The 15,023-nt window shown below is 37.5% G+C and overlaps 4 protein-coding genes across 4 annotated transcripts; all 4 read right to left on the bottom strand.

The window, feature by feature from the left end:
• Positions 1 to 1,079: 1,079 nt before the first annotated feature.
• On the bottom strand, positions 1,080 to 1,801 carry GCK72_002317 (uncharacterized protein; the record flags this gene model as incomplete). The annotated part of the gene is made up of 3 exons (XM_053723365.1): positions 1,080 to 1,342; positions 1,387 to 1,519; positions 1,562 to 1,801. The coding sequence occupies 3 exons, from the start codon at positions 1,799 to 1,801 to the stop codon at positions 1,080 to 1,082; spliced, it is 636 nt and encodes a 211-aa protein (XP_053592010.1).
• Positions 1,802 to 2,062: 261 nt separating this feature from the next.
• GCK72_002316 (uncharacterized protein) lies at positions 2,063 to 5,091 on the bottom strand (the record flags this gene model as incomplete). The annotated part of the gene is made up of 8 exons (XM_003104816.2): positions 2,063 to 2,210; positions 2,256 to 2,493; positions 2,545 to 2,771; positions 2,822 to 3,172; positions 3,221 to 3,751; positions 3,796 to 4,073; positions 4,248 to 4,604; positions 4,993 to 5,091. 8 exons carry the CDS (start codon positions 5,089 to 5,091, stop codon positions 2,063 to 2,065), a joined length of 2,229 nt encoding a protein of 742 aa, XP_003104864.2.
• A 1,445-nt stretch (positions 5,092 to 6,536) lies between these two features.
• Positions 6,537 to 8,643, bottom strand: GCK72_002315 (uncharacterized protein; the record flags this gene model as incomplete). The annotated part of the gene is made up of 8 exons (XM_003104664.1): positions 6,537 to 6,692; positions 6,920 to 6,978; positions 7,026 to 7,080; positions 7,124 to 7,530; positions 7,631 to 7,784; positions 7,863 to 8,011; positions 8,067 to 8,223; positions 8,557 to 8,643. 8 exons carry the CDS (start codon positions 8,641 to 8,643, stop codon positions 6,537 to 6,539), a joined length of 1,224 nt encoding a protein of 407 aa, XP_003104712.1.
• A 5,407-nt stretch (positions 8,644 to 14,050) lies between these two features.
• On the bottom strand, positions 14,051 to 14,785 carry GCK72_002314 (uncharacterized protein; the record flags this gene model as incomplete). Its single annotated transcript, XM_003104759.1, has 5 exons — positions 14,051 to 14,131; positions 14,176 to 14,334; positions 14,394 to 14,443; positions 14,489 to 14,708; positions 14,756 to 14,785. 5 exons carry the CDS (start codon positions 14,783 to 14,785, stop codon positions 14,051 to 14,053), a joined length of 540 nt encoding a protein of 179 aa, XP_003104807.1.
• Between the last annotated feature and the right edge of the window lie 238 nt (positions 14,786 to 15,023).

Here is a 15,023-nt window from a genome sequence, read left to right as displayed (position 1 = left end):
GAAATGGGCTCACCGTCCCTCTAATTATCACGACAGTAGTCCTCTCAAAGTTCTCAGAATTCAATAGAGTTGAAGTTTTAGGTAAAAATGGAAAGAAGATAAAAGTGATTCTCTAAATAACTCTGTTTTTTATTGAACTATCAACGATCAAGATATACATACACAGGAGCTCATAAGTATAGGATCCTTCTATTTTCGAAGATAGGTAGTTTCAGAGGAGATACGGAGTGACAAGAATTTGAATATGGATGGATTAAGTGTGTAAACGTCGACACTCTGGGAATATGGAATACATGATTGAATAGGAAATTTTATTTCGACCTGAAAAAGTTTGCAATTCGGGACAAAAAACACGTTTGGAATATGGGAATGTACAGTACACCAGAGTTGCATGGAATTCCGACTTCCGACTTCCGACTTCCGGGCATTTTTTCACTTCCGACTTCCGGATAAGAAAAATCACTTCCGACTTCCGGATAAGGAATTTTACTTCCGACTTCCGTCATTCCATAACTGTGGAATTTCCGAAAAGTATATTTCGCAGAAATACTTGAAAAAATGGTCTAAAAGGAGAGAAAATTGGCTTTTCTTCAGCCAAAAACTAATTTTCTACTGATTTCCGCCAATTTTATGATATTTTCTCTTTGAGTTTTTGAATATTTGTGAAAAAATCTAATTCCGACTTCCGGGCGTTTTTTTCACTTCCGACTTCCGACTTCCGACTTCCGGTTAAGGAAATTCACTACCGACTTCCGACTTCCGGATAAGAAAATTCACTTCCGACTTCCGACTTCCGGATAAGAAATTTTCACTTCCATGCAACTCTGCAGTACACGTGGAACAGACTTCGTGTCTACACCCAATCCGTCAAACTAGCTATTTGTACACTACATCCCTTTGTTGTTAAAAGTTAATCTCTTTGTCTTCTTGGAGTTCGATTTCACATCTGAAAAATTAGATTGAAAGATTCTAACACGCTACCAGAAACTTCATTAATCGATCACATAAATGGAATGTTATAAAAACCAGAAAGAAAACAAAGGTATGGATAACTTCATAATCTGAAATACTTTTTTCCTTCACTTCGATATTTCCATAAATCCATCTGTAACTATCTTCTCCCCTTCATAAATGACATCATCTAGTTGAATATCAGTTTCAGAAACTGGAATATTTTTAATTATTTGCTGACGAAGAGCCAATCCAATTCTCAGTGGGGATTTCAATGGAAAATTGGAAGAATGAGTTGAGAAGAATCGATCATAATATCCCTTTCCATGTCCACATCGAAGACCATCTGGAGTGAATGCAACTCCAGGAGCAAGAATTAGGTCGAGGGGCCCTAAATGGGAATTATTTTCTCTTTTTTAACAGAACACCTGTTACCAGAAATGTGATAACTTTCCCATGTCCAACTAGGATCCGGTTGACGAATTCCCCACAAAGTAGATGGAAGCGAATAAAATGATTTTTGATCTGGAAGACGGACCATCTCCATTGCAGTTGACCCTTTTGTAAACTGGAATTCTAATTTTATTCGTAAATTAAAAACAAAACGAACTTGTGGAATAAAAACTTCTTTTCCCATTTTCAGAGCTGTATCTATAATGGAATCAGTTTGAATTTCACCAGTTGTACTGACGTAAATCGAGATTCTCTTGCTGTCTTGAAACCATTTCGAATCGGTAACTTTTCTACAAACAGCCTCACTCTGTTGCTTTGTTTCTTCTGCTGAAACCTTCTCGAGACAAGTCTTCATAAAGTGTCGAAGTTCAGCTTTCACTTCTTTTATGACACTCATCTCAAGAAAAACTGAAAATAATTATCAAGGTTTTGTTGGTAGGAAACTCCAGGGTGGCCTATTATTCTTGGCACTTTCAATTGTAGAAACTCAAAAACATGGAAAGATTAAAAAAGATACGTTTATAATATGCACAGTGAAAAAGACCAGAGTTACATAAATGCAAAAAATTAAAGCAAGGGAAATATTATGTGTTGCAATATATAATAAAGCTTCAAGTCAAAATTACAAAAGAATATCACATATGCGGAGCGGAATAAATTAGAAATTGGAAATAAAACTGCTCAAATCTTCTGGAATCGGAGGAATCTCTGGCTTCTCTTCTGGATTCGACAGCTTCACATTGAGAAGGCGAACACGGAGCTCCATTTTCAACATTCGTTCCACCATTGCTAGACCATTAGTTAGACTGGAAGAAACATTTAAATTTTCAATCGTAAATCAAGTAACATACCTTCTCATTTCCGGATTTCCAACAAGATAAACAAGACTTTCTTGCCAAATTAAGGCTTGTTTCTCGTCAGAAGTCAATGCCATCAAAACTTCTCCTTCTTTGAAATCACTGGTTGGTTTCAATTGGACACGAATTCCACGTAACATTTGAGTTGATGGGGAGGAAGTGAACCGAGATGAGCTGGCTTTCCGGTCGATCTCATCATTGTTCGTCACATCCGAAATATCTTTGATCCAAACTGAAAAAAAAAGAAGTTGCTTGGAGATGAGGTGCTGTTAGAACATCGAACCCTGTCTTATATCATCCCGAGGCACACCCTCCACAAAATGATCTCCATCGCATCCAGTGATTGTCAGCATTTTTTCAGAAACATCGAGTTTCCAATGCCAGAATGCAGCCTTTGCGAGTGACTTGCTTTTCATTGGTTTTCGGAAAATCGCGCCTTGTTTCAGAAAGTTCAAATGATTCATGCGAACAAGTTCTTCCATTTTCGGCTTGAGTTTTGCCTTCAGTGATCTGCAATCAGAAAAATCAAATCTGAAAGCATATCACCTTCTGTAACTCACATAACAGCTTGACTATGCAACTGGTCATTCTCTTTCCCAAGTTGTTCTTCTCTCCAAATTTCTTGCATTGCCTTGTATGAGAACGTCTCCAAATCAGCAGCCAGTTCTTCCACATCTTGCATTTCTTTCTTTTTCAACACGTGTCGCAATTGTTCCAAAACTACACTGGCAACCTTCTCCATTTCTCCACCTTTTGCTTGCATTTCTCGCCACGTTCGATGAAAAAGATGCACGATGCACGCGAAGACAGCAGGAAATGGGGTATCTGAGGAGAACAGAATTGAAATCAGTCGATCCAGTTCTTCTCGTCCTGGGATTAATCCGAATATTTCAGCAGTGATATCACAGCATCTGGAATTGTATAATTATGTTTCAAGTTAAATTGAGCAAAATTTTTACCTCATCCACATTGGAATCAACTGCCATTTTCCTCCTTCTATTCTCATTGTATTTTCAGAAATGAGCATTCTCAAGTCTTGTGGGCTTTTTTCTGCGAATTGTGTCATGGCGAGTGTTGCCAGCCGGCCACAACGATGCTCTCCAATTTGTTTTCTCCATACTTCTACATTTTCTTCAGAATGCTCCTCGGCAGATTCAATGTCCAATACCTTCTGAATTTCTGCTTCAGAAGGAGGAGTTGTATCGTAAGCACTAATGAGACTTCGCTGAACTTCCACAAGTTGCTCGAGAGCCTTTGGATTTGTAGCATTTCCAACGCGGAGAAGAGAACTGTGGACTGCATTTCTGAATGGTACAACTTCTAAAGATTTGATCAGTTCCAGTCTTTTTTCGTCATCTGCACATCTTCTGATCATTGAATTCATCAAAGAAAGAGCAGACAATGCGATCCGTTCATCTGATTTTTCAACGTGCCGAATAAGTGTTTCAATGGGAACTTCCTCCAAACACCAATCCCTGGTCATATCATCTCTGAAAAATGTAAATTTTAGAATAAATTTAAAGTTTTTACTTACCCAACAACTAACTGATCAATCATCTGTAGTGCTGCCAACAATGTATTCGATTCCTCTCGCTTTGCTTTTCCAGTAACCAAAGCAGCAATCGAAACAACTACGTCACGTGGAACTGATTTCCAGGTGAAGTCACCGACTGCAAGTTCGAGAATACTTGAAAGAGCACGTAAACAAGTTGACAGAAGAGTTGAACTCATGCAAACTCGATCATCGCGAATCAAACTGAATAGAAGTTCGAGCGATGAGCAACTGTGGAACGCTTCAATGAGAGCAGGATCCTGAAAAATAAAGAGAAACTGATACAACAATAAGAAAGAGAATGAAATTGTTACTCTAATATTGTCTGAAAAACGTTGTGTCATATGCAATATTGAATTGTTTTCGAAATTATTTGCGCGTTCGACGGACAGCATGAGTCATTGAAAACCAGCCAATCATTCAAAAAAGCTTACTAAAGAGAATTCATCGAGTGTTTTCACTGCGTTTTCCATTTGCAAAATATTGCTTCCTTCGTTCAAAATCTCCGTAATTCGTTTTACATAATGATCCGGAGATGCGCAAAGTGTCAAAATGAATCCGCTACCCAGTTGATTCAAATTTTCGTCTGTGATGAATCTCTTCGGTCCATCAGCCATCAATCCGTATGAATCGTTTTCTGGAAGATTCATTTCATGAGCGGCCATTTTCACTACATCCGATTGCTTCTGTTCTAGTCGGTTTATTGTGAGAAAGACGGTGTGAAGTGCATTTGATGGTATGACAGCTCGTCGGTTCCATGTTGTCAGTTCCTTGTCGATGACTACTGCTCCCTGAAAAGTAATGAAACTCATAACTATCTGGATTTTACATGACCACATAATTGTCTGAATAACAAATACGAGTGATGCACTGCCTAAACCAAAAATACTACAATTAATGATGCAGTTTGTACAATATCGAGTCCCAAGATCTTCGGTTTCAGCAATTTACATTTTTCTCTGCTATTGAGGTACAGCAGATATCTTTTTGAACTCATTGGAGTACTCTTATCAAACCAGCTAAATTCTCCTGAACTGGAAAACTGTGTTTCGAATTTTTAAACCATTTGTTCAGTATTCAATTATTTTCAATGACAACCAGACAATCACACAATCATTTTTTTGTTTAGATTTTTAAAAGTTTATTTCACTAAAAGTTTTCTAAACTAAAATGTTCTACCTTGACCATGTGATCCGGAAGGGATATGTCGACTGGTTGAAGCTCTTTCACTGGCATATGAAATGCCATCTGAGTATATGGTAGAGATGTTGAAGGCATTATCGATTCAGATGATTGAATGGGCGGAAATGACCAGAAATGATTGTCGAAGAGATAAGAAGACAGTGAGTCACATGTACACAGCTAGAACAGACACACAAGAACAAAATTTTGTAGAACGGAAAATTTTAAAAAATTTATTTATTTATGTGGATGAAATCGATTTTTTGTCAAATAAATAATATTAAATAGTCATAATGATAAATAGGTGAGGGGGCCGTATTTAGGAGAAGTGGGGAGAAAACCAGAAATAAAAAAACCAGTAAATTTTGAATCTTGTGATTTATATTGAACGGGGAGGAGATGGGAAAATAGCTGTGATGCCCAGATTGGTACCACAAAAGCAAAAATAAAATAAATAAAAGTTTTTCAGCACACGGAGTCGAACCCTGAACCATAATACAGCATTAAAAAAATTTTACTCGTGTTTCACCGGTGTCGAAATGTCTGGTAGCGAAATGTCCGATATCGAAATGTCCTGGAGCTGTTCCAAAGTGAACGGAAAAATATTAATCTGAGTTCGAAACACATGCTTTGTAAATTTCTAAGGCACAACTAAAAGATTCATTCACATGGATGGAACTCTTTCTTTTTGTCACATAAATAATATAAAATATAATAATAAAATAGTCATAATGATAGATGAGGAGCCGGAGGGAGAAGTGGGGAGAAAACCATAAGAAATCGATAAAAATCCAGTAAATTATGAATCTTGTGTTTTTTGTTGAATGGGGAGGAGATGGGAATAGCTGCGATAATGAGGGTAACAATTAAAAATCAAAGAGGTGTGTGAAAAAACTGATGGATAAAAAAGAAAGAGCAGAAAGGAGTTAAATAATGCAAAATCACAAGTTTTTCACCACGCTAATTTGGTTGAGAATTGAAGACAAAAGAGATGGATTTCGGAAAACTGGTGGGGTTCGGGGTAAGAAGAATGATAACGAAGATGATGGGTTGAATGAAAAAAGGGAGGAGGGGAACGTACATCGGTTTCTTTAAACTTTTTCTTTGGAAAACATGTTGATAGATTTGATTGAGAGGGGTACTATACGGTAGGTGCAATAATTGAACATAGAAAAGTAATCGTTTTGAACGAGTCATTCTAAAATACGAGCTTTTAACTACTCAAAACCGATCACAGTTCTTGCAGGAAAATCTTCTTTTCGATCTATATCGAATGTGCATTTTTGTGAGCAACTATGAAAGGAAGACAATCAAAATGGATAAACAAAAAACAATAGTACCAGAATACGAGGAGCAACTTTTTCGTTAAAAGAATGGATAAAATGTATAGCAGGAAACAAATGTCGCCGTGGCGCACACTTACACAAATAGATCATCACAGACACTGAAATGATGACGGGGAAAGTTTTTGGAGGCGATAGGATGGGGACGAAGTGGATAATTTTTAGAAGGATATCAGACGGAATGACGAATAGAATATGCTATTTTTGTGTCGCCGGCGTCGCGTTGTTGTGCTTCCTCCGACGTCTCCTGAAGCAGCAACATTTCACCTCGCCACTCAAGTTGTCTCCTGCAGCTGTCCTTCCTTCAGTATTTCGACTTTCTTCAACAGCTTCACCAGCATTTGAATTGATCACCTGTAATAATTCGGAATACTGAAAAAAATTCACAGAACTGATTTGAATATTTTGGATCGCAACATGAAAATTTTAAATCGCTAACTTTTAATTTAACCTGTCATCTATTAGAACCCTTTTTCTGGAATGGTTTTTAAATTTCAAATTTCCACCACTTTTTTAAATCAATTTCACACATAACTGTCTCCATCAACCTTTTTTAGTCTCGAAATGATAAAAGCTTTTACCTGTGTTGATCCGAATTGAGCATGAGCTGCAGCTTGACTGACTTTCAGCTCTCCGCGATCTGCAAAATTTCCATGAAAATACATATCATCCTATTGTTTCACGTACCAGTTCTCTTCACATCCTTCGACTCTGATGTATGTAATGAGCCTGATGGTGTCGACTGAAAGCAAAAAATTACTTTGAAAAAAACAAAAGCAACTTACCACATTATTCAGTTTCGGCGTCCAGTCGAATTCGTAGTCATAAGATGCACCTAATCGATCAAGCACAGATTTGAAAAGATTATAGCAGAAATCGTAATCTGGTGTTTCGAAGAAGTCTAGACGGCGAGCATAACGGAGGTATTGAGCGAACTCATCCGGGAATCCTTCGCAGAGAACCTCAACAGCTGTCTGACGCTTTGTATCTCCAATCTTCTGGTATCGCTCTTTCAGTGTATCGGCTTTCAGTCCTTGCCATGGAAGGCTTCCTCTCAAGAAGTACATAAACATGTGTCCAAGAGCTTCAAGATCGTCCCGTCGCGATTGTTCCTTGCCAAGATGTGTGTTGATCGACATGTAACGCGCAGTACCCGTAAGCGACTTGTGTTCCCTGTAGGCGATGTGTTTTCCTGAATTTCAGAAATATTTAGTAATCAAATTTACTAGATTGGAGTGGTGATCATGAATGGAACTGAAAAAGCAGTAAACAATTACAAATGAAATATATACCCGTATCGCAGTCAATGTACTCTTTTGCAAGTCCGAAGTCAATGATGTGAAGAACGTGTTGTTTACGTGTTGAGTAGCGTCCAATCAAAAAGTTTTCTGGCTTCACGTCGCGGTAAATGAGGTGTTTTGTGTGTACATATTCAATTCTGCGGATCTGAAACATGTTTTAATTGATTTTTCTGATGAAAACTATCATCACTAAAAAATCATTTTTTTAAATAAAAAAACTGACGAGTTGCATTGCCACCATGGCGACTGTTTTAAGTGAGAAATGTCGATCGCACAAATCGAAGAGATCTTCAAGTGAGTGTCCAAGCAGTTCCATGACAAGTGCATTGTATTTCCCACACGGTCCAAAGTAGTGTACTTGGGGAAGACCCTCTGTAACCGGTGATTCTGTTGGCGTTAATCTATCTGCTCATAATTTTTTACTTACCTGCTTGTCCGAGCAATTTGTAAAATCGATACTCGAGATGTAACTGTGGGGCTTTGCTTTTCATCGGTTCCAGTTTGATTGCGACATGCTCATTATTGTATAGATTTTTTCCGAGTCGAAGTTCGCCGAAGTTTCCGCATCCAATCTTTTTGCCGACCTGAAAATTTGTTTCTTATTTTTTATGTATTTAGATTACTCTAAATAGAAAATTGTCATTTTTGTCCGTAAACTGACGTCAAAAACACTTGGTGATAATCCACAATCAACAAAAACAAGAGTAAGGTTTTTTAGGTCCGACCCGGATGTGCCGAAGACTATATTGTCTTATGTGATTTTTTTTAATGCCTGATTGGTTAATGCCTGATTCGGCTGACAAGTTTGGTTCTAATACTTTCCAAAACTAAATGGACAAAAAAGACAGAACCAGGGACTTCTGGGAATTTCTCAAATCTTAGAGTTCATATTTCGCATGAATTAAACTTGTTCTCACCTTGAAATTGGGTCCGACCATGAGCACTCCCTGTGAATTGGTAGTGCTCGCCGAGGTGGCCGAGTTGCTCCCGCGTGTGTTCGTCATTGCGGAAGGTGCCCAGTGTGAGAGGCCAGATAGGATCGCCTGACGAGGCCGCGTCGACGTCGACACCCGTCTGAAAATGACAATTCAGAACTGAAAAGTGAAAAATTTGAATGATCAATAAGCGGAACGGGACGAGGCAAACCAACGACTCAACCAACACACGAGTCAGTAAAAATAAGAACAATAAGGCGAAACTAATTTTTTCAGATCGATGCTTCATAAAAACTTTAAAATAAGATGTTCATGATTTTTCAAATATAGAACAATCACTTTCAAATAATTACGAACTGGAACGATACAAAAACGAACATAAAATAAATAATCATTTGAAGAAGCCAGGAGTAATTAATCTTGCTTATTGAAACACATTACGGTGAGAAGAAAACTCGGTTATTCATTCTAGTTTTATCAGTCCTGTTGTTTCTTTTCGACTCTTGAAAGGTAGGCGGTCATACAATAAATCGACCAAAAGAAGGAAGAGAAAAAAGGACGAAGCGGACGGAGACATCGATGGTTTTCCATTCTTATCAGAACGAGAAAGATACAGTCAAGTAAGGTGTGCTCTGTCTATCTTTCGCTCTCTCTCTTAAGACCAGAATGAAACAGAAACACGTATGAGTGGACCGGACGGGAGGGACACTATCAATATGCATTGAGCATGATATACTTCGCAGCCGTGCCGTGAGCATCAAAAATGTATAACCATCAGTCATCTGAACTTCCACTCTCGTCATGGAAATACTTGATATTGCATAACTATTTTTGAGGAAGAGATTAATATTATCATTATATAAACGAGGATTAGGAATAGATTTAGTATACAAAAAGTTGTAAACCAAAGAAAAAGTATTTAAACAATCATTTCACGAAAAATATTAATAGTTAGAGCACAATGAAAAAGGTTTCTATAAATCCTTAAACTTTAAAATAATTTTAGAATATGAATCAAAACTACTGTCAAACTGAATATTATGAGTCATCAACTCCTTCAAAGAGATAAAAAGTAACTAAGAAACGTAGGAAACATATCAAATTTCAATTATGATTCTGAATTGTTTTTTTTAAACTATCATCGGTGACTGTTAGGCAATAAATAGCCACCATGATTTGATGATGAAACAAAACTGAGTTTTCCGTTAAACGGGAATAAGAATATTGATCGACGGAAAAGAACAGAGAAATCGAAAAGGAGAAAACTGTGTGGTAGGGAAATACGAACACACACACATAGATTCAACGGAAGAGAAGGGAAAGGAAAAGCGGTCGGAAAGAGGAGAACGAGGGAGATAGAATAGGGATTGTGGAGTAAGAGGAGTAGAGGGTGGTGGCACAGAGACCAAATTGAAAATCGATAAAGTCGAGTCGGCAGTGGGTATGTGTTGAGGAGGTGAGTGCATTGGATGCGCCTGCGTCTCCTTCCTCTTACAATCCGCATCCCTTTCCGCGACGATGAAATGAAAAAGATGATGATGAAGATGAAGCCACTTTCTCGAAGACGACAAAACACCAAATTAATCGAGAAAGAGGACGAGGCATCACAGACATGGCCAGGGCAGGGGGCGAAAAAGAGTGAGAGCGGAAAAATGAGTCATTCAGCAGATAACAGCAACAGCCGTAGCAGCAGAGGCGAACGAACGAAGCAGTAGCCGAGACGACGGAACGAACGAAAACAACAAAAAACACAAAAATTCTGTATTCTGCATGTAAGTCTTAAGCGGTTTTCCTTTTTTGAAAGAAGGAAAGAAGAGACTCGAAATATTTCAGTTAAAAAATGAGTTTCTTTTTTCCCAATTTCAGTTTAAAGTAAAAATTCACTGAGACCTATCCGAAGATGACTCGCGGCTTTTATTATTATCCATTCTAAGAAGAATCATTTTGTTTTGATGATGGCTCCCGTGAGTAACGGTTTTTCTTCAACGGACCATCGGAGGAACCTGGACTCCTGATTTATTTTGAAAAATGAGATTAACATGGAGGAAAAAGTAAACGGACAAAATACGAGGACAGAAAGGACTGGAGTGGGAAGGAATAGAATAAGAAATATTGAAAACACGATATAGAATTCACACGACGAAAAAAAGAAATGTGCAGTGTATCGAGCAAAAATTGAGATAGATTTAAAACATTGAATTTATGGAAAAGGAAAATTGGAAGTAACATGGGAACGGTGTATTGGATCAAAACTATCTGGGGTTGAGAGCCTAGGTGTGCACAAAACACAAAACAGTCTCCGGTATCTACTTTTTATGCATCTGATGTGCTCGCCGGCAAAGAAATGTGGGGTGCGCAAAGAGAAAAAGTAAGAAAGGGATGAGAGATGAGACCACTTGAAAAACCAACGAGGAGCAAGGCCTCGTCATTCGGCTACGAAGGACATGACAGACACATCTAGTTCACACATTCTCAGCAAGCTCTGATAGTACACATGAATAAGAAAAGTTTCCGCGTAAATACAGAAAATGCGACGACAGATCTATGCTCTCATAGTTTAGGTTACGCCCTCCCTCAATCGTTTCCGGTGGGATTGTTGACAAAAACACTATTTTTCGTAATCGTCTTCCAAAAAAGAGAAATATTAAATATCTTTCTAAAATAAAACTGAGAACAAGGAATAACTAACTATTATCTGAAAACCGTAATTTTCAGAAAGGATCTAACGGGAGTTCGTAGACGTAAAAACTGGAACAAAATAGCATGGAACACTTCATTCACGCTGTTTTTGACACAAGGCCTAGAATGAGCGCTTGTTTGTCGTTTTTCTTTCTTCATTCTAAAATAGGAGTTGGGTCGACAGCGATTGACGTATAAATTGAGGAAATGATTGACAAAACGGAAGTTCATATGAAGAAAAGAACAAGATGATGTAAACGTAGAGCAACCCTAAAGCAATCTCACAAAATCAGTAATTTTAGGCGTCATAAGAAAACATTATTCTCAAGAATAATGTCTACCAACTTCTTTACCATTTTGACACTCTCAACTTCCTTCTTATCTCCCTATTTTGCGTTAATAGGTCTTTCGAAAGACACTTCACGAGTACTTCTCACTAATCATCGTAAACGGAAATTTTGAAAATACAAAAAATGGAACACCAATTTAAAAAATTGACCGCGACGCGAGCCGCGCCGCTCTGCCCGCCTCCTTCAATTCTCTTCTTGAACGCACTCGCAGTAGCAGCACAGACACCACACACACAGACAAATCGGAGCGCGCCCTTCTCTGCGCTTCTACTGTTTTCACACTGTCCCTACGGCTATGGAAAGACGCGGCACCCTCCCCCGGCGCTGCATTTCAACAACTATTTTGTGAGAGAAAGAGACACGAAAATAAGAAAGTGTTGTGTTTACTGCTGGTCTCTCCTGGGTGTCTCTTTATCCTGAAACAAAGCCGAGAGGGTAGTTAGATCAAGTTGCTCAATTATCCAAGCAAATACACTGATGATATTATGCTACTTTGAAGGGTAATCGACCATTAATGGAAAAATCTAACTGGAGTTGATTTGAAATTTCATGACAAGTTGATAAAGTAGTTAAGTAAAAACAAAATGCTTGCTCGGCAATGGCGACTCATTGCTAAAAATTTTTTATGAAGAATATAGATATGCGATTAGAAGAGTAGAGTCAGAGTTAGCTTGCATTAAAATATTCAAATAAATTATTTGAGTATGAATATTTATCTTATTTCCAGCTGCAATGTAAATTGATAGAACTATAACAAAAGGAAAGCAAAAAATTAAATGATGAATTAAAATTGTTAAGCTTAAGCTTTTCAAAATCTGTGAGCTATTGCGCGTTGGTGTTCACACGGAAACAAAACTACCGTAGTTCTTTAAAAATCCGGAAGTGAAAGAGATACGGGAAGAACTTGGAAGAAAATTAATAATTTAAAGACTTTTGACCCACATGAGAATTTTCGAAAAAGAAAAACTTATTCCTTTCATCAAAATTATATTCGCAAAAGAAGATAGAGCTGCCTAATCCATTCGACTTTGACAGCTGTAAAACTCATATCAGTTAGTGGATTAGTAAAAGGATTAGGGCTGGATAAATTCATGATCTAGGAAACCACATCTCTTTTTCTTCGTCTTTCATGCTCTTTTCTATTCTGTTGCACATAACATTTCTGATAGGGAAAATTCGATTTGCTGTCAATCTCTTGCTGCTTGTCCCATCTTTATGTTGAGATTTTTTTGCCTACATTGTGGATGTAGCAGAGAAAAAGGGCGAATAAAGAAAGTAATGATATCTGGTGAATGCTGAATAAATTTCAAAGAATCACAGTTTCCACTATTGAATAGAAAATAAAGGCAGGGAAAAAAAGTGATTTTCGAATGATCACTTTGAAGATTTGAAAGCTTTGAAAGTGGAGAATCTTCTTCATTTGAGGTTTTTGAGGAACCACACTCGTTTTCAGTTCTTAACTTCTTTTTTTCGTCTAAGAACTCAATAAATTTATCTAAAACGAATGAGAGGTTATCACAACTAATTTCTGAAAAATCGAGTAAGGCCTCCTAAAAAGAAAAAGAAAACAACATCAACAACCCACAGCTCGTTATTTCTTTTCTTTCCAAATGAATTCAAATCAAACTGAATTCACAATGAAGTCTAAATAAAATGAGGGTCATCGGGAGGAAAAAAAAACGAGAAGAGCAGAAGATGCGTCTGTGTGCCAGTGTGCACGACGCCGGAAATAAGTGGAGAAGAGCAAGAGCACAAAAAAAAGAAGAGCATCCACCCACAGAAGCTATGGAAAGGAAGATATGTTTCGGGGTTGAAAATGCATCTAAAAAGGAGAGAAAAGGGCGTGAAACAGCACCGAAAGACGAGCTTCTCGCTTTCACGCTTTCCGGGCGGTTCAAAGAGCGCCTGATGGGCCGACTATCGGTCTCCAGGGACTAAAATGAAGAGTCTTTGAGATGGAAGGATGTATCTCGAGGATAGGCAAAAAGTATAGGACGTTTTGAGCAGAGAGACAAGTGATGTAGCCCAAGTTTTAAATCTACGAAACAATGATCTTTAAAATTCATGTTTCAAAATAATAAGACGGTAAATTTAGTTTACAATCTGATCTGAAAACGGAATTCAATAAATGGATAGAGGAATTCTGATTTTCACTCGAGAAAAAGAGGGGAAAAACACATTGTATTTTTGCCCAGTAAGCCGTCTATTTTTTCGTTCACAGGAATAATTGATTGTTTTCTGAAGACAGTGGACACCTCGTTTTTCTTTTTCTCTTCTATATATTTTTCCTTTTTTTGTTGAGTGGCCGTAAGGGAATCGAATAATTAATGAAGTCACAAGGCCAGGTAACAAACGAGAAAACGAAAAGAAATATTCATATTAATCGGGGGGATTTCAGACAAAGATGAAGAAGGTTTAGCATCAAATTGTTTCTTTTTCTCAAGAGTTTACTCAATGGATTTGGTCAAATCTTCGTCTTCCGTTTTGATTGATTCCATATTCGAACCCATATCTTCATCGATTGAATTCTGGAATACATCTCATTTTTGTAACTGAAACTTGTTTCGATCACCTTTCGAGGTTTTTTCAACTTTTCCAAGGAATCATTATCCGATTCATCTGTACTATTTGTTGTCCGACTTGATTCTTGTGCTTTTTGAGAAGGTGCCTCGTCTGAAAGACTCTTCTTCTTCTTTTTGCTTTTCGATGAACATTTCGTTGAGTTTGCTGACTGAAAAATAGTTTTTTTGGCTATTGAATTTTCAGAAAAACAATCCAGGGATTGAATACCTTTTCCTCTTTTTGGATTGCCTTTTGTTTTGAAGAACGACAAGTGGGTTCTGAAGATCTCTACAAGTACAAGAACATCGGAAAAGAAAACCTACGGGGTTTTGAACTACGATCATTTTTAATTTTCTCATCACTATTTGTCTTTGTTTTTTCATTTTCATTTTCAATTCCTTCGTCTTCTCTTGTTGGTTGAAGTCCAATCACCTTTGGAGTTGGTTTCTTGACACTGGTACTTTTTGCAGAATTCGTTGATTTCGGTTTCACATTTTCTTTTTTACTGTCATTCTTTGTTGATGGTTTTCTGACATTTCGAGCCTATAAATACTAAACTTTTCTAGCATGAGCTCTAATCTAAAACCTACAGTAGTTCTACTTTTTCCACATAAAGCCATTAGAACTGAAACGAGAAAAACCAAGAAAAAACTGAAGACATGATTATCTGAAAATATTATTTGGTTAAAAGAAAAGTGTCCTATGAGAAGAAGACTAACCGAACATTTTTGAGTCTTCTCTAATTTTCAAGGGGAAAAATGAAAATGAAATGAGTTTTCTATGGAGAGAAATAGTTTCACGATAACATTACAACTCGAAAAATAGTTTATTGGGAAAATTATTTATTTGTTTTTACAA

The sequence above is a fragment of the Caenorhabditis remanei genome, chromosome I (assembly GCF_010183535.1).
Source record: "Caenorhabditis remanei strain PX506 chromosome I, whole genome shotgun sequence".
NCBI lineage: Eukaryota > Metazoa > Nematoda > Chromadorea > Rhabditida > Rhabditidae > Caenorhabditis > Caenorhabditis remanei.
The sequence above is the reverse complement of the archived record's forward strand: the minus strand, read 5'-3'. Positions and strand labels throughout refer to the sequence as shown.